This window comes from Typha latifolia, chromosome 8 (assembly GCF_019914945.1).
Source record: "Typha latifolia isolate L0001 chromosome 8, TyphaL0001v2, whole genome shotgun sequence".
Taxonomy (NCBI): Eukaryota; Viridiplantae; Streptophyta; class Magnoliopsida; order Poales; family Typhaceae; genus Typha; species Typha latifolia.
This window is the reverse complement of record NC_133093.1, coordinates 7,916,415-7,934,319: the sequence shown is the minus strand read 5'-3', so window position 1 is coordinate 7,934,319 and position 17,905 is coordinate 7,916,415. Positions and strand designations below refer to the sequence as shown.

The following is a 17,905-nucleotide window of genomic DNA, read 5'->3' as shown; positions in this document are numbered from 1 at the left end:
ATAAAAATAAAAAATAAAAAATAACTTAAATAATTTAATATTAGACTCATTTCAAGATCTCGACGAGAACTTTCCAATGATACTATTTTTATTAAAAATTAATTAGTAAAACTAATTATAAATTTAGTTTAATTAATTAGATTATTTAATAAAAAATACAGACGAAATTTAAATTTTCCAATTAAGCTTTTATAGGCAAAATTAATACTTTTAAAAATTAAATAGTATTAGAGTTCGGCTCCAAATTTGGAACTCCACCATGCTCCAAATTTAGAGTTTTGGAGCAATGGTGGAGATGCTCTCAATAAACTCATTGAACTATAAGTAGCTTTATATTAAGCAACTTATATGAAAAATTAAAAATCTGTGAGTAAACTGCTGATAAGTGTATAAGGGAAAAAATTATATAAAAACTACTATCCGGCTTAACAATTTTATTAATGTATCAAAACTCATTTATTCTAGTATTTAAATTTTGAGAGGAATTAGTCACTCGATAAAAAAGAAAAGTTTGGCGGATAGTCAAAAACTTCCTATAACACTTGGTAACTATTACCTGGATAAAGGGAGGCTTATTCACATCTTAAGCTGAACACAAATCCAGACTCTTTGTCACCACCCCCGAATAGATCACGGCCGTCCACCCCTCGGTCCATCCATCTACAATACCCTCCTCTTTTAATTCTCTCTGTACTCCGCCACTTCTTCTCTCTTCCGCGATCTCTATCTCTCTCCTCGGACTCAGAAGGCATCCATGGCGGAAGACCTAGTCCTCGACACGGCCATAAGGGATTGGGTCCTCGTCCCTCTATCGGTGGTGATGGTCCTCATTGGCCTCCTCCGGTACTTCGTCTCCAAGCTCATGCGCTCCGCCCAACCCCCCGACGCCAAGGTCATCAAGGAAGGGTAGGTCTTGCTATCTTCCCTTGCCAATCTGTGGATCTCGATTCTGCACTGAAGTTGGGATCTTGGATTGATCTAGCCTTCGATTGGTCTCCGGAAGGTGATCCGAGGGCCAGGCACTCCAGATCAGAGGAAAATTTTTCGATCCTAAAGACGAGACAGTTACCCATCCTTCTCTTTCAATCTCGGCTGTGTCTAAATGCACAGCCTTTGGGGTTGATTTGTTGTACCTTTGATGGTATTTCATGCTAGTTTCAATCCTCTGCCCCAGTACCCTAATTTTGGGTCTAATTATTTAACTAACCACAGTTGTTTCTTGATAGAAGCTCTCTTTTCTGGGATTGATTTTGAACTTGTGCTGGCTTCAGGCAGGTGATTCTTAGGGCGAGGAGCTTGAGGGCGGGGGCGAGTTTTATCTCAGCCAAGGCATTTCGGGCACGAAGGGTTTACTTTACCAATGAGGTATGACATGTTCCTTTGTTTATTTTTAGTTTAATTTCCGTGTTCAGTTGAGGAATAAAATGTTCTGAAAGTTATGTATGGCTGGAATTCTAGTTTTTTTTCTTCTTCTTATTCTTCTCTACTAGCTGTCTTGTTTCATTTGTTACTTTGTTATAACTTTTATTCTTGAACCAATTCTCCTGATGATCTCCCCAATCTGTTACATTTTTGTTCCTTGATCATGTATAATAACTTTTTGAGATTTTCTAGTGAGTACATAATTTCGAGTGCGATGTCATTTTTCTACGAGGTCCTTCCCTCTGGTAAAGTTTAGCAATTAAATTCAGAATATTTTCACACAAGAGTTCGGAGAAACTGTAATTACTTCTACTGTGTAGCAGAATTGTCCCTGGATTTTGATCTAGTTTTGAGGCACTTATATAGGGCAAGTAAATACCTTCAAGTATTGTAGTACCTCTTGCATAGAGAGTCGCCATTATGTTAGTTATCTTCCCTTCTCTTGCATATTGAGCGTCCTTTCTTATTTTTTCTTCAATTATCCAGTACTGTTGGTCCTACAAGGTTGATATAGGAAGACATATGCTAGGTAATATACACTATAGTTCACATATTGTGTTTCCAATCACAAGACATATCTGTAACAAGGTTCCAAAAATCGGTATCGGGATCGGGATCGGCCGTCCGGAAAAACGATACATATCGGTCGCCTGCATCGGATCGGATTATTTTAATTAAATAAAATTCTAAATATTATTTAAAAATATTGAGAAATTCCTAAAAATTTAGAAAAAATTATAAGAAAGTAAGAAATAATAATTACTCACATATAAAGCCTAAAAACTAAAAAATTAAAAAAATTTCTTCCTCCCTTTCTTTTTTTTCTATCCCTTTAACTATTAGTCTGAAGTATCCATTCTTTCCTACACTTTCTATTTCTTTCTATCTTTTCCTCTCTCTCACCTTCTATTTTTTTATCTTTTCCTCTCTCCCTCACTCTCTCTTCCTTTTTCCCTCTCTCTCTCTCCCTTTCTCTCTCCCTCACTCTCTCTTTCTCCTCTCTCTCTAGCTGTTGCTGACCTATCCCTCTCTCCCTCACTCTCTCTTCCTTTTTCCCTCTCTCTCTCTCTCTCTCTCTCTCTCTCTCTCTCTCTCTCTCTCTCTCCCTCTCTCTCTCTCTTTCCCTCTCTCTCTCTTTCCCTCTCTCTCTCTCGAGCTGTTGCTGACCTGTCCCTCTCTCTCTCCCTCTCTCTCTCTCGAGCTGTTGCTGACCTGTCCCTCTCTCTCTCCCTCTCCCTCTCCCTCTCTCTCTCCCTCTCCCTCTCTAGCTGTTGCATGCTGCAGCTGTCTGCAGTAGCAGCTGCAGGTGGCTGCTGTACGGCCGAAACTGGAAACTATGATCTGTAAGACACTCAAAGTGTATGTTTCGCATACCCTCCATTGTGAGAGTTGCCATGTGTTTGTGTTTCGACTTGTACACACTACTATGAAGGAGACCTGGTTAGTCTTTCATAGTCATATTTTGCGAACCAGATCTGGGTCGATCTGTTTGCAAGAAAAATGTGAGATTTTTATTGGAGATAGCCTCGTGAATCTTGAATCTAATAACTTTGGAGCGGAGTGATTCCGTGATCGAAGTAAAAAATGTGAAGAAAATAGTGGAGAAGAATCGAAATAGGATAAAAACTAATAAGCTAATGTTATGACAGTTGTCTGAGGGTAGTGGACGGCCGTGGGGTGGTAGAGGCCGATTGTATGGTGGGTGGCTCGTGGAGATAGATGGTGGCTAGGGTTGGAGGTAGAATTAGAGTTTCTAAGTTAGATATATTTATAGGAAAATAAACGCTACAATTAAAAGGGTAAAAAAGAGATAAAAGAGTGTGACTAAACTAATATTTATTTCATGAAAGCAAATGGATGATGACCATTTCTAGTTATAGGAGTGAAGACACAACGAGCCAGACCCAAGTCGACCTACTAGGCTTACATACACAGATTATTCGCTTTAATTTAAATTTAAAAATAATAAGTAAAAACAATCGACTAGACTCAAGTCGACTCAACCTAACTTACTCGACCCTGGTTGTCATATCGTAACAATTTACTATGCTTTCAATACTTTGTTCTCAAAGTGACTAGTCCTTCACATCTTTGTACTCATATAGTTTCTCGTGCTAGTCGAAGGACTCAGGCTCTTATTTAAGGCCGCCTAGGAAAATGACATTAGCTCGCCAACTCTTGCACTTGTGATTTGGGGTAAAACAATCATCACAATAGAAGCACAAACCCTTCTTCTTGCGGTCTTTCAAGTCATTGGGCACAAAACAGTGTGTGATCTGCTGTCGGTTTTGCTAGGCCGTTTGTATGGGCTGGGCCGAGGTGGGTGCATCCTCTAGTAGGCCTTGGGTTTGGGCTATCTTCCTCCTCTCTTCTTTGCGGATCTAGTTCAATTGATCCAACTTAGACTTTATTAGAACCGCCAGTGAGAAGGCCTCAGAAATAGTGGTTCTCAAGGCCTTGACTCTGCTTGAACGTCAAACCTGAGTCCACTAATTAACGTGCTCTTTAGAGCCGATTCTGACCAATTGGTGACTTGGTTGCATATCCGTTCGAACTCTAGGATTATGTCAACAAAATTCTATCAAGACTCAAAGAGTCAAGTTTGCTCTGCAGACTGGTACTACCTAAATGCCACGCCCTCCAAGTTAAACAATGCGAGCCCGACCTTTTAGTGGTTAGGCGGGCCATGGTATGGGAAAAGTTGCTTCGCTAAGAAGGTCTAATATAGTGGGTCTTCCTGAGAATTTTAGGAAATTCAGCTTGACAGTCTGAGCTTGAATTTCCAAATGTGGTCCGCCATTGCGAGCGGGTTGACCTCATGATCAGATGTTAGTCACAACGGTTGTGGGCCTATGGATCTAGCTCACATCGTACTCGGGCTGCATGCATGTCCAAGTCAGTTAGTTGACACGGGCCCACTGGGTCGTTCCCCTAGACATCCTTGGGTTCATATTTGGGTTTAAGATCATGTTTATGAGTCCCAAACTGAGTCACGCGAGGTGGTCGAGTCAATTCGCGGAAATTCAGTTTGTCTCAAGAAGCATGCACTTCATGCCATCCACCCTTTTGCCCTAACCCTGACCTTAGGGCTGAATTATTTTTTTGGCACAGGAGCCTCACCACATGCTGCTGTAGCCTTTGTGGTGGTTGGGCAGGGTCCTTGGCTGGCGGCAGTTGGTGTCCGAGGGAGTCCTCGTGGTAGTGGAACCATAGCGAGTGGTGGTGGAGGAAAAATATCAAGCTCTGGCTCGACTTGTCGCATGGGCAACCATGCCGTATCTCCGACAATCCCAATGACCCCTAGTGGCTGCGGTTGCTACCTAGGGTCTCACTGCAGCGGAGCTGTATTGGCGGAGATGCTCGACTAGGTAGGGCTCAGGATATATCGCAGCAAAGGTGGTCGTCGGGTTCGGCCATTCGATGGTCGCCGGCTGCAGCGGCCATTATTGGCTGGCAGTTGGACAGGGGAAGCAAGTTGTGGCTGTCGGTGGTCGAGGAAGAGCCAAACCCGAGGCCACTAGCCGTGGGTTTGTTGCAGCATGGAAGGCCACAACGACAACCTTTTCGCTAGTGCTAGTGCAAACGATGGCCATGACTCGAGTGCGAAGGATCCAAGGAATAGATTCACAGTGGTGATTTGGGTCAAAAGTTCGTGTAACGGTGCCAATGGAGAACTAGGGTTTCGAGCCCTAGTTTCCACTACAATCGGGAAAGATGGAGTTGCGGCCGTCGGTGGTGCCCTAGTGTCGGGTGGGTTTGTAGAGATGGTAGGGGCTCCATTGCGGCCGAAGGAAGTGCCTTGGTCGCAGTTTGGAGTTTCCTCTTTCAAAGTTTGCAATGTCTTATCTAGTCGTTCGGTGTTCTCCGTTGCGGATTTGTGGCTTTCTTCTATAGATCTATTCAAGTTTTTATATATTTGATTAGTATTTGTACCTTTGCACACAAGAGTGGTTCATCAACTGTGGTGGATGGTGGTGGTGGTGCCGGGGGAGTTTCCATAGGAATGAAGATGAGTTCTTAGTCTCCGTTGGATTTGCTTTGGATTGCTTCTTCACTATAGGTCGAGGAATAGTGGCTTTGATACCACTGTTAAGATCTGGGTTGATCGGTTCGCAGAAAAATCTAAGATTTTTATCGGAGGTAGACTCATGAGTCTCAGATCTATTGACTTTAGAACATAGTGATTTTGAGATCGAAGTAAAAAGATGTGAAGAAAATAGTGGATAGGGGTCGAAACATGACATAAACTGGTAATCTGACGTTGCGGCGATCGTCAGAGGGTGGTGGATGATCGTGAGGTGGTGGAGGTCGACTGTATAGGCAAGTGGTTTGTGGCAGTAGAGGATGGCTAGGGTATAGAGGTAAAATTAGGGTTTTTAAATTAGATTTACTCCTACGAATATAAACGACTATAGTTAAAAAGATAAAAGAGAGATAATAGAGTGGCTAAACCAGTATTTATTTCATGAAAGCAAATGGACAATAACCACTCCTATTTATAGAGGATAGAGACGCAACGAACCAGACCCAACTCTCTGATACGATTCGGACTTCACCAATGTTGTCTCGAGTATGGATACACTTTAGGGGTGTCTTTTATTCTTGTTTTAGTGTTTTATTTCAGATAAAAATAAGTTTTCTGTAGATTGTGTTCGAACACGGGTGGGTGCATTCAAACGCGCTTGCGAACGCCTGCAACATGTTCGCAAAAATAGAGAATACGAAATGTGCGTTAGAACGTGATCGGGCGCGTTCGAACGCCTGCATCAGGTTCGCATCTACAGAGAACGCTTTTCGTGCGTTTGAACACATTCGACCCCATTCGAATGCGGTCGGCGAAAATCCACTGTTTTTAGGGTTAATAATTGCTATTTTTAAATTGTTTGGTTAGCCTCTAAAGGTGTGGATGGCAACCGAGAAGTCATTATTAAATGAATTGAGTTTTGTCCTAATTTTCTTCTTCTTCTCTCTCGTTCTCCGCTGCTTCTTGCCTCCCTCGACTGGCCGCTCACCCTAGTCCCTTAGGGGCAGCCCACTCCTTCCCCTTCTTCAAATCTCTATTACCTTGCCCTAACCCCTTTTATCATCCATAATCCTTCCACCACTACTTACTCACCGGTGCCACCCCATTACGGCCGATCTATCACCATCCTTCATCACGTAGGATCTCGTGCCTCCATCCACGAATCCATAGACGTGTCCTTGATGCTCGTCCATTTCTCGGACGATATCTCGAGATCACGTAGTCCAATTTTCTTGAAACTAGATTTGTTGGAAAGCTCTTTTCCAGAGCTACAACATAGTTAAATGTCATGTTGATCCGACGACTACATCATCCGGAATCCTCCTTTCCCAAAGTTTCGTACCAGATACTGTCCAGATCTGAAAACGGAATGGATCAAACCTTATCCCAAGGGGAGATCTTATCACTCTCCCATCCTGAGCTTACATACGCGGATTATTCACTTTAATTTAAATTTAAACGTAATAAGTAAAAGCATCCAACTTGACTCAACCTAACTGAGTTGACCCTCATGGTCAGATTGTAACATCATAATAGATAGATGCTTAAAAATAATATAGGCAATAATGAGACATATCCTCATGTTCAAGGAAATCATGTCCAATGAGTAAATTTTTGTGTAGCATTTTTCATATTTAAGAATTGGCTTGTAGAAGGATGCATTTGTTCTGAAATGCATTTTCTGCCTTTGTTGTATATCGCAAACTTTAAATGGTGATATTTTACTCGACAAAAGTATAAAAGGATGCATTATGCCATTTCATGTCCAATCTGCAAGCTATGTCCTTCATCTACCTTTTCTTTCTTTCCCCTTAAGCTAAAGTTCCTTAATGATAAGTTATAACGAGAACTACTTGAAAGAAAGCCCTCTCAGGTGCATATAAACTAAGAAGCCGGTATTAAACATTGATATAGGCACCTCGAGACATCTTGTTATGTATGATGCAGAAGAGTTAGCATCCTTGTGATGTTTGGAGGCCCTTTTGGTACTAGATATACAAGCCAATGCAGAACTGCAGAAGTATCCAAATGTAAACCTTGTCTACATTGTTCTGCTTAGTAAGTAGAGCATATTCTTCTTAATGGAATATATGGTGTAACTCTTCCAAATCCGAACTACTAGTAGATTTTTCAAAGACAATTTAAAGCTATAGGAATACATTATGCTGAAATTCTTGACTTCTCCTTCCATCTTTTTTAGAAGAGGTGGATGTGCACTGAATATATCTTTTGCTGAGTTCATGGGTGCATTGGCGCGAATAAAGAAAGGAGAAAATATAATTTATACTTCTGTAGTTAGGGCAAAATCAGAGTATCTCTATATTTTTCATTTGTGTCACTTAACCTCCTTATACTAATACATATGCAATTGTCTGATAGACGTTAATTTTGATATCGAAAGACCAAAAATGTCCTTTTTGTTTTAGAACAATTAATTATAATATATATATATAATATTTGTGAAAATCATTTTGTCTTATGCTTCTTTTATCTCAATCTTTCTCATTTTTTACAATTTGGATGTTGCAAGTATTTCGAAAAGATGATATAAAGACTAAAGAGCATAACAATCACTATGTGGTGAGGTGATCTTGCCAAACCATGGGCTCTTTTCACAACTTTGCTAGCACTCTAAACTTTGAATTTCCTTGAGTGAACGGTGCTTGAATATTTGGACTATTTAAACTCTCCATAGCTCCACTTCAACCTAAAATATAATCTTGAAGTTACCATTAATAGTAATCAACACTCAATAAAGAATCAACAAGTTATCTTAATGTAATTGACTGCATGCCCACTCAATTTGCTTATTATTTGGTACTCCCATCAAGTACCTATAAGATGTAGAAATTTTCTTTCTGGGAATATATTTCTATTGCGGTTATCTTTATATGTGGACACTTGATAATTGTGGCATGTTTGTAACAACCGGCAACACTGATGTTGATTGCTTATTAGCTCCCATGGCTTAAGTTTGCACCAGAACTTAAGGACCAGACTTAATGATGCTCTAGTCCGATAACACTAGAGTCAAGGTGTGAATGGATGTCTGAAATTTGATTGCCATAGATGTAGGCTCAGAAATTGGAATGAGAGATTCTAGATATATTACTTGCATGCACCGGTGAATACAGTTTTTTGAAAATCGGTTTTGAAGCGCAGCCCCGCTATGCGGCTTGTTGTCGGCATAAGGCGGCTTAACGCCTTTGAGGGCCACCTAGGCGCTAAAAAGCGCTAGGCTGGCCGGCGCATTGCCCGCTAGCTATCAAAGCGGGTTGGAGTGGGTCAGATTGATTATAAGTGGATTAGGTTTAATAACTAACCACTAGTCCACTATATAAAAAAAACCTAAACCTTCTCGCCACTTTCTCTCTCTATAGCAAAACCAAAACCCTAAGTATGAAAGCCCTACTACAGCCGGCGGCAGCGAAGGCGGTGACCAGCGACCAAAGCTAAGGCTTTAGCAAGTGATTGGCAGTAAGTGATTGGCAGCAGCGGACGGCAGTCTCTCTCCCGCTCTCTCAATCTCTCGTAGTGAGCGCCAGTGGATGGTATTCCTCTCTAAGATTCCAAAATTTAGTATCGGGATCGAGATCGGGATTGACCATTCAAAAGAAACTATATGCATCGGCTGTATTGAGTCGTCTGTATCGGGTTAGATTATTTTTTAATTACGTAAAATTTTAAATATTATTTAAAAATATAAGAAAATTTAAAAAGTTTAGAAAAATGATGAGAAAACAAGACAATAATAATTACCTCACATATGAAGCCTAAAAATTAAAAAAAGACATTAATTTGCTCAAAATTTTAATGAATACTGAGTTGGCTCTCCCTTTTCTTTCCCTCTTTCTCGTTACCGCCAACGGTAAAAAAAAATTCAAAATTTTTTCTCCTCTTTCTTCTCTTCCTTTCTCTCTCATATAAGGCAATATTTTTCTCTCATTTTTTTATTTCTTCTTTTTCTCCCTTCTCCTTCCCTCTCTCTCTCTCTCTCTCTCTCTCTCTCTCTCTCTCTCTCTCTCTCTCTCTCTCTCTCGTCTCTCTAACTCTTTGTTACTGTAGCAAAAATCTGTTGTAGTAACATAATAGAAAAGAGAGACAAACAGACAGAAAGAGAGGAAGAAAAATAAAGGGGGAAAGTCTAGAGAGAGAAATGAGAAAGATGGGTTAACAGAGAAAGAAATGAAAAAAAGAATTAGAGAGAAGAGAGAGACAGAGCCCATATCAGGCGGGATTGGCCAATCTCGACTCGATACGGATCGGGTATCGGTTGATACTTGACTAAAATCAGTCGCTATGACGATCCCGATCCCACCTGGGATTGGCTGAAACTTGAAACCATGCTCCTCTCTCTCTCTCTCTCACTCCCTCCCACTCTCTTTTGAAACTTGGAACCATGCTCCTCTCTCTCTCACTCTCTCCCACTCTCTTTCACTCTCTCTCAAACTCGCCCACTTCTTCACACTAGCAGCACGATTGATTGCAGTGTCTTACTATGTTTGAATTTTAATTACCCTTGAGGTCTAATGCTTAATTACTCTTAATCTATTATTGTAAGCAGCTAGAGGAATTAATTGCTAATTAGTTTGTGAATAATTGAACTAAGATTACAATTTTTTTTGTTTTTTCTTATTGTCTTGCATTATTAATTGGAGGAGTTGCTAATTACCTGCTAATTAAGTATATTATTGCTGATTAGAGGAATTTGGAATGTGAATAAACTAGAGGAAGTAATCAGCAATTAGTTATTGATTACTGCTTTTTTTTATTTTTAAATCAGTAGTTAGTTACTATCTTCCTATTAATTTTTTGTACATACTATATTGGTTAGTATAATGTATATTATGTATCTATATTATTATATTATATATGTTTATTTATTTATTATTTGATATTAAAAATGCTAGACCGTCTTATCGTTCGCCTTCCACCTAAGTGCTAGATGGCAGGGCCCATCACCCGTGACCGCCTTTTAAAACATTGGGTGGATATGGAAGATGCTCTCTTGTCATGTTAGTATAACAAGTCATTGCTAATAATTATTAATAAATATTATGTTGTTGTAGGAGAATGGTTTACTGTATGTTCCAAAGGATCAAGCCCAAAATGCGCAAGCACAAATGTTTTCAGATCCAAACATGGCGATGGACATGATGAAGAAGAACTTCTCTATGATAATTCCACAGGTACATTTATATTTCAAGTTTCTCATGCCCACCGTCTCTAATGCATATAATTATTCTCTTTCAGACACTTACCTTTGCATGGGTGAACTACTTCTTCTCTGGTTTTGTGGCAGGTACGCTGTTTTTCTCCTTAGATCTTTCAACACCTATATCAGTTTCAATAATTTTGTATTTTCGTCTGTCTTGTTCATGTCATGAGGACTTTATTACAGGTAAAACTCCCAATTTTTCTCTACATTGCTAGTTCTTGCTAATGTAACCATAAGCCATTCTAAAAGTAGATGGGGGCAACAAAATAGGTTCACACAATGTCTCATGTTTATGAGATTCAACCACAATGAGGATTTGGCCAGAGATGGAATGGTCGAGCTTGACCTTTAGTAATTTTTTACATAAGAAAGTAACCTTGTTCAATCTAAGGTACCAAACCATTTTCTGACCTTGGTAGCTTGGTTCTAAAGAAACCTTGGGGGAGTTGGAGAAATAAATCCATGATAGACTTTTATTTTCTTTATATTATATAGTTAAATATATTTTGCAAGGGTTTACAGTGCTTTGAGTTTCAAGTTTTGGTGGAAAACATATCAGTTTTATCCAGGACCTGATAGAAACCAAGGCCAAGATCAGCAAGACTGCTTTTCAAGTTCTATTTACTGAGGAATGATACATCCGCCTCAAAACAAATCTTTCTGCCATGTTGATGTCTGTTTTTGCTCAATTAAAGTTTAATTTTTATCAAGAAGGAAGCATTCACTTTGCCTTCGTATTTTGTTTTTTTTTTTTCATTTTTAATGAGAAGAATGGATAAATTGAGGCTAGGCTGTCCAATGTATATCCCTGACTAGGTGAGATGACATTTGTTAGAATATAAAAGATAAAAACAACCGTTCTGGTGAATTAATATGATATTATAGAAGATGTCTTGAGTTTGAATTCTGCTAGACCTATATGTCATTTAAAATAAAAAACTTTCAACTATTTAAGTGAAACCCTCTTCTTGGGTTTATTAAAATTTCTCAAGCCGAAAAGCGTGAGAGTGTTAGAAAGATAAATAAGAAGGTTCAGAGTAATTGATGAGTTTACATTGATATTTGACGTCGTAGATATCTGTATAACTCATTTTATAGACTCTTGGCATCAGGTTACTCAAGTCCTTGGTGCTATTGTTTCTTATATTTGAGTTTATTGAAAGCTAAATTTGTCCTCATATGCACCTAGGTATTTTTCAGATAACGTTTAAGCACAAGTTGCTCCTCATTAATTATGTCGAAATGATTGGTCGCTGACTTCTATTTTTATTACATTTGATCATTAGTGAAGGAGATCTCCCTTTCCTTTTCATTCGGATATTATCAAACATGGGCATAGGCTATCGTTTGATTAAGTTAGTCATATGTGCTCTTTTTTTCTTTGTTGTGCATATTATTTATCTTTATTTGTTGAGTTGATCTTGGACATCAGTACATACGGTATGAAATGTTTTGAGAGAGTGCATGCCATCATATATTCTTTTACTCTTCTATCACTTAAATTTATGAAATGCATGAGTTGTTAAAGTCCTGGATAATGACATGATTTATTCTAAAGGAAACCAAGGGAACATATTTCTAGTCTAGTTGATAGAAAGTCTGGGATACTTGAGCTATATGTTATGTGATGAGTACCTACCTATATGTTATATCAATCGCTATACTATGGATAGCTTTATGTTACATCAATCGCTATATGTGATAAGTAGCTAAAGATTAGTTCCTAAATTTTCAAGGAACTGGTGTTTAAATCTTTCGTGTTATTATGCCTTACGCTAATTGCCAGCTACTGGTCATGCACTCACATGGGAACCATGTTATTTTATTAACCAATTTCTCTCTTGCCAGCTTCTGATCATGCACTCAAATCTAGTAGCAAATGTGTTTACTTTTCTATTTTCAAGAATAAACTGAAAATTTTAGGTCTTCTCAAGTTCATAATTCTTATTCAAAGGAAGTATTATTGGTATCTGACAGTATATTGATATGCTTTGTTTGATAGAAAGAATCTGCATGTTAGCTTATGTTAATAATTATCTGCATGCCTTTTCAGCAAAAGTACCTTTCCCTTTAACCCAAAGATTCAGGGGAATGCTGCAAAACGGTATTGACCTAAGCACTGTTGATGTGAGTTATGTCAGTAGTCGTTCCTGGTATGTCATTTAGCATGAATGGTTTCCTTTCGTGACTTGAAGTATTGTTCTCTTTTGGCCTGATTTGGTTATTGTTCACACCATTTGAACATTATTGATTATTTTCTGTTGTTTGCATCAGGTATTTCCTTAATTTATTTGGGTTGAGGGGCCTATTCAGCCTTATACTTGGGGAAGAAAATGGTCAGTATGAGATTATAATAATTCAATCAATCCTTTTTAATTTATGTTTAGATTCTCCTTATTATTGGAGTAAGCAATTATCAGTTACTCATCAAAATTTTGATCCATGGCTCTGTGCAGCCACTGATGACACACAGCGGATGATGCAAATGAGCGGTGGATTTGGTATGGATCCTTCAAAGGTATGGTACTCATAACTGCAGATATTTTTCACCAAAGTGAACATCAATTTCTGGCTACGCTGTATAATGATGTATGGAAAATCATGTACTTTTTACCAAACTATAAGCAACTATGGCACCACAAAATTCTCCTGTATAGACATGCTTCTAAAGTAGTTACTGCTGATTAACCATGGTTTATGTGCACTAGAGAAGGATTTATAGGCTATGGGTAAGAAAATAAATTTGAGGACATGTTAGTTGAGTGATCTAGGACAACTTAGGAATCAGACCTAATGCGTATGAATTAAATGCACACGCAAAAGAATATGCAATGAAATCGTGATATGTAGAGGGAACAATGTATTGAAAGACAACCACAGTGGCGGACAGTCACCTAATCGCTTAGCGCCAAAGCGGTTTAATATTTCTAATATATAAAAAAGAAATAATAATTATATATAATATAATATATATATATATATTAATATAGTATATATAAATCTTTTAGTAGTGTAATATACAATCATAATAACAAAATATCATAATTTATATTTGCACATACATATATTTATATTTACATATATATATATATATACATATATATGTATATATATATTTACATTACATATTTTATTAATACATTTAAAATTAATAAAAATGGGTTTGGTGCATGCCAGCTAGTGTCTATTTAGTCAAAAGTGGTGTATGCTAGGTTGCTATGTAGCAGGGGAGAGAGAGAAGAGTGACATTTGTCTTCTTTTCTTCTTTCAATCTATCACTAGTAACTTCAAGCATCGGACAGTAAGGGAGAGAGAAGGAAGACAATCACTTGTCGTCGCCGATGCCGAGATGAAAGGGAAAAAATAAAGAAGAGAGGAGGAAAAGAGAAGAAAGCCTGCCACCGCCGTCGCTTTCGTCGCCACTCCCACTCTTGTTGCTCGTTGTCGTGCTCAAGAAGGGGGAGAGGAAGATGAGAGGAAAGGAAAAAGCGGGCCGCTATAACAACTAAGCGGGTTGCGCGGGCCGCCAAAAAACAAATGGCAGCTTGCCCGCCACTAGCAGGCTGCATGGCAGGGCAGTTGGGTCATCGCCCCGCCATGGTGACCGCATTTGAAAACTCAGAGGGAATAACCTAAATGCTCCTACATTGTATGAGATGCAAATTATAAGATGTAGAGATAGAAGGAAAACAAAACTCGACAATAAAAAAAAAGATAGTAGTAGGGTAACTAATAATATTCCAAAGAAGTCAGAATCAAAGGTAACTAATAATATTCCAAAGAATTCAGAATTCTAAAGAAGTCAGAATCAATGATGGTCGTGCCGGTAGTGGTACAACAACACTTGGCATGGGGTGTGCCAATGGCACACCTCGTGCCGATCCGATACGGCTGCATGCCATCTGGCATGGCATGTGAAGCTTTTTTTTTTTAAAAAATTTATTCTATTTTTATCAATAATTATTAAATCAACTTTAGTTTTCGTGCATGTTTAATATTTATATCATATGAGAATTGTAAAATTTCTATTTGTATGAAGACTATGTGAGACATTACAATAAGCAATACTTTCAGTGGGTGAGTTTTGAAGATTATGGACATTATTTAATACAACATTTTCGTGTTATTCTTGTGCTAACAAATAAAGTTTTTGATTCTCCTCGTTATGCCACATTCAACTAGAAATTTTAATTATCAAACTATTAGCAATTAATATTATAAGTTGAATGTTATTATGTGTTCAATTATATTATGAAGTAGTTGATCATATTATAAAGTGTTCAATCATTTATATTAGTTTTTATGAATGTATTCAATCATATTATGTGGTGAATAATATTTATATTTAATTATTATTTTATCTTTAATAAAATAGGTCATTTACAAAAATAATCTAAAGATAAAACACTATAATGTATGTTTTAATGCATATAGTTAAATAAAAAATCAAAGATTGAGATGGCGAAGATAAAAAAACATCTCTAAATATCCTAAAATTTTTAATAAAAATATTATAAATGCGTGCCACTACCACGCCCCGTGCTGATCGGCACGCCCATAATTGGTTAGAATAGTTACCACGGTATAAGCACTATTTTTTTTTTTTTTATTAATTTCTTAAGATCCATTTCAAAATTCAAACATCGAACTCTTGGTAAAAAAAATAGCGAAGAGCAATAAGATCGGGAAAAGAGATAACCTGGATTCACTCCGGAGGGTTTCACATCCTGTTATTCCACACTTCACATAAAGAAATTGGAGGAAACTGTGGGGTCTTTTTGTTTTCAAGATCCATAATAATCTCCCGTACAAGTAGGATTTGATTTCCTTACATAGGAATTTTAATTTCTATTATGACTAGTTTACCCTTGACTTATATGTCCTATTACAAATAAAACAAAATTAAAACTAATATGACTCTAATAGACTCAAACTAAACCATAATCGAGTCTAAAAGAAAACCAACTTGACCCAACATTGGAATAAAACCTAATAATCATTCTAGTTCTCAATCAAAGATGAAATTCAGATTCGAGAAGGATTGAATCAATCTACTTAAATGAAATAGTAACATGCTAACCATTGTTTGATATGATATGTTTGTCGTCACACATCTAGAGACTCGGGATATTTCTTCGGCAACTCACATAAGCGCAGAAACCATCTCGATCTTCGTCATTGAGTGGCTGTATCGTTTATGTGTTAGCTAGATGCAGCTTAGAAATGTTAAAATTTCTTTTTTTGGCCTGGTCATGAGCACATACATATTGATTGTCATTACACTACTCAAAGATGAGTTCTTGAGAAATATAGATTACTCATCTGAGACCTCCCCAGCCCAATGGCCACTTTTGTTGGTGATAATCTTCCTTACGATATAGATCTCCTGTGGCTGTTGTTTGCTGTCCTCCACACATTCCAGGCAATAGCCTGTGTTCGTGATCAATCCAGTCCTAATATCCTGTATTTGATTGATTGTTTGAGGAAAAGCTTCATGCCTTGATAGATGAACTAACTCGTAACGATTGATTGTTACTGGTGATGTGAGAAACTGGGTGAGTGGTGTTGTTGATGCATGTGCATGGACCAAATCATCTTTAAATCATGCTTTAAGGCAGCAAATTTCCCTTCATAGCTATTCATTGAAAAACCATATGCACCAAAAAATTTGACTTGTTTTAGAAAATGTCTAGGAGGACCAGAGGTAACCAATTGTGAAGCAAACTAATTTGATCACAACTCTCAAAATGCTCAAGATTTAAGAGGCACGGTGAAAATGTCAACTCAAAATGCTCAAGATTTAAGAGGCACGGCGAAAATGTCAACTTTCCGAACTCCGAAGCTGTCATGGTTTCTAACAATCTAATGTCCTCAAAATTGATTGTTACAAAGCTTACAAGTTACAGCGAACTTCAGGGTACTAGACTAGCACAAAAAGCTTGAAAATTCCCAAAAATTTAAGCAAATTAGAGGTATGGTATTGTATAATCACATCACCACCTCCATCCAAGTCAAACAAAAAATCAATGAAATTTTTTACCCTCAACTACAGATTCTGATTAACTTATCTTTATTTGGATCATCCTGAACCAAATCAATGCATTTGGGTCAACACCAAGGGGTGTTCCACATATGACTTCGAATTACAGTGTACAAGATGGATCATAAATAGGCAAGAGATGACAGCAAACACCTTTGCGTTATTGGTCAATAGCTGGTAGTAGGAAAGCCATGATCATGATGCTTTAATGGCGTACTTTCAGAAAGAATCTGGTAAGGCCAGCATTGAGGCTTTGCAATGTTGTTGATGTTCTTGACAGTAGAGGGAGGGACAGAGAGCAGGGGTACATGAGTGACATGTTTCCATATGCGGGCAAACAGATATTAAATAGTTTCTGCATCCTGTTGGGCTAGATTAACACAGGGTGTTATGTGAGCAACAATTCAAAAATAGAGGGTTCTACTTGTGATTACAGATTTAGCATGTCATCTTTAAAGTCTTAAAAGGTGCAGGGTTTGAAATGAAATTTTCCCACATTATTAGCATCAGGCATCCATTAACCGTTTTCATCATGTGTACTATCCAGCTTATGTTCTACCTATGAAGGAAATACTTGATTCCTCATATTTATACTAATGTACATCTTTTTTTGCTTTACTTTGCTGCCTTACAGAGCTTGGGTGCAGAGAAGGATAGCCTCGACATCATTCAACATGAGTGGGCCCTACCTAAGATGGAACGGCGTGCTGAAGATGTATTAAGAAAGATAGTTAAGTAAGAAATCGCCAGACACATCTCAGTGCTCGAGAACGATTTGGCACTTCTGAGTTCACACACTGAATTTTCTATTGATGTCTATTTTTAGTCTTACATTCCATTGACTTTCAAAAACTATAGATCCCTAACAGCTAGGGTGAATGATAGGCTAAAACTTATTCAGAAAGAGAAGCATGGTTTATAACAATTTTTCTCTTAAACATTTTTCTCTACTGTGAGAAGCAAGTAGTTTGGTAATATTGTGCTGAAACTCTCTTTATGCATTCATAAACGATGGCTCTAGGTTTCTTGTTTATAGTTCGTATCTGATGCATTTTGTTGTGAAAGAAAGTTGTGTTGGTGTGTAATCATACGATAGTTCAGAACTGAGCATGGTTTTGCAACAAGATCTATGCTAATTCATATACAGGGCACTCACTGTGGATTTGATAGTCAAGGCCTTGCTATTCCTAAAGATTTTATG

The 17,905-nt window shown here is 37.9% G+C and overlaps 1 protein-coding gene across 1 annotated transcript; it reads left to right on the top strand.

Moving 5' to 3' along the window:
• The first annotated feature begins 590 nt into the window (after positions 1–590).
• LOC140793778 (uncharacterized) lies at positions 591–17,667 on the top strand. Its single transcript, XM_073145465.1, has 8 exons — positions 591–906; positions 1,272–1,365; positions 10,516–10,635; positions 10,700–10,748; positions 12,718–12,817; positions 12,939–13,000; positions 13,121–13,182; positions 17,339–17,667. Exons 1-8 carry the CDS (start codon positions 755–757, stop codon positions 17,441–17,443), a joined length of 744 nt encoding a protein of 247 aa, XP_073001566.1. The 5' UTR covers positions 591–754; the 3' UTR covers positions 17,444–17,667.
• Positions 17,668–17,905: the final 238 nt, after the last annotated feature.

What these genes read in the sequence shown, in the direction of transcription:
- LOC140793778 (XM_073145465.1), top strand. Translation starts at nt 755, where the DNA reads ATGGCGGAAGACCTAGTCCTCGACACGGCCATAAGGGATTGGGTCCTC. An exon ending in CTTCTCTGGTTTTGTGGCAG is followed by an intron (nt 10,749 to 12,717) that starts GTACGCTGTTTT and finishes ATGCCTTTTCAG; the next exon opens with CAAAAGTACCTTTCCCTTTA. An exon ending in TATGTCAGTAGTCGTTCCTG is followed by an intron (nt 12,818 to 12,938) that starts GTATGTCATTTA and finishes TGTTTGCATCAG; the next exon opens with GTATTTCCTTAATTTATTTG.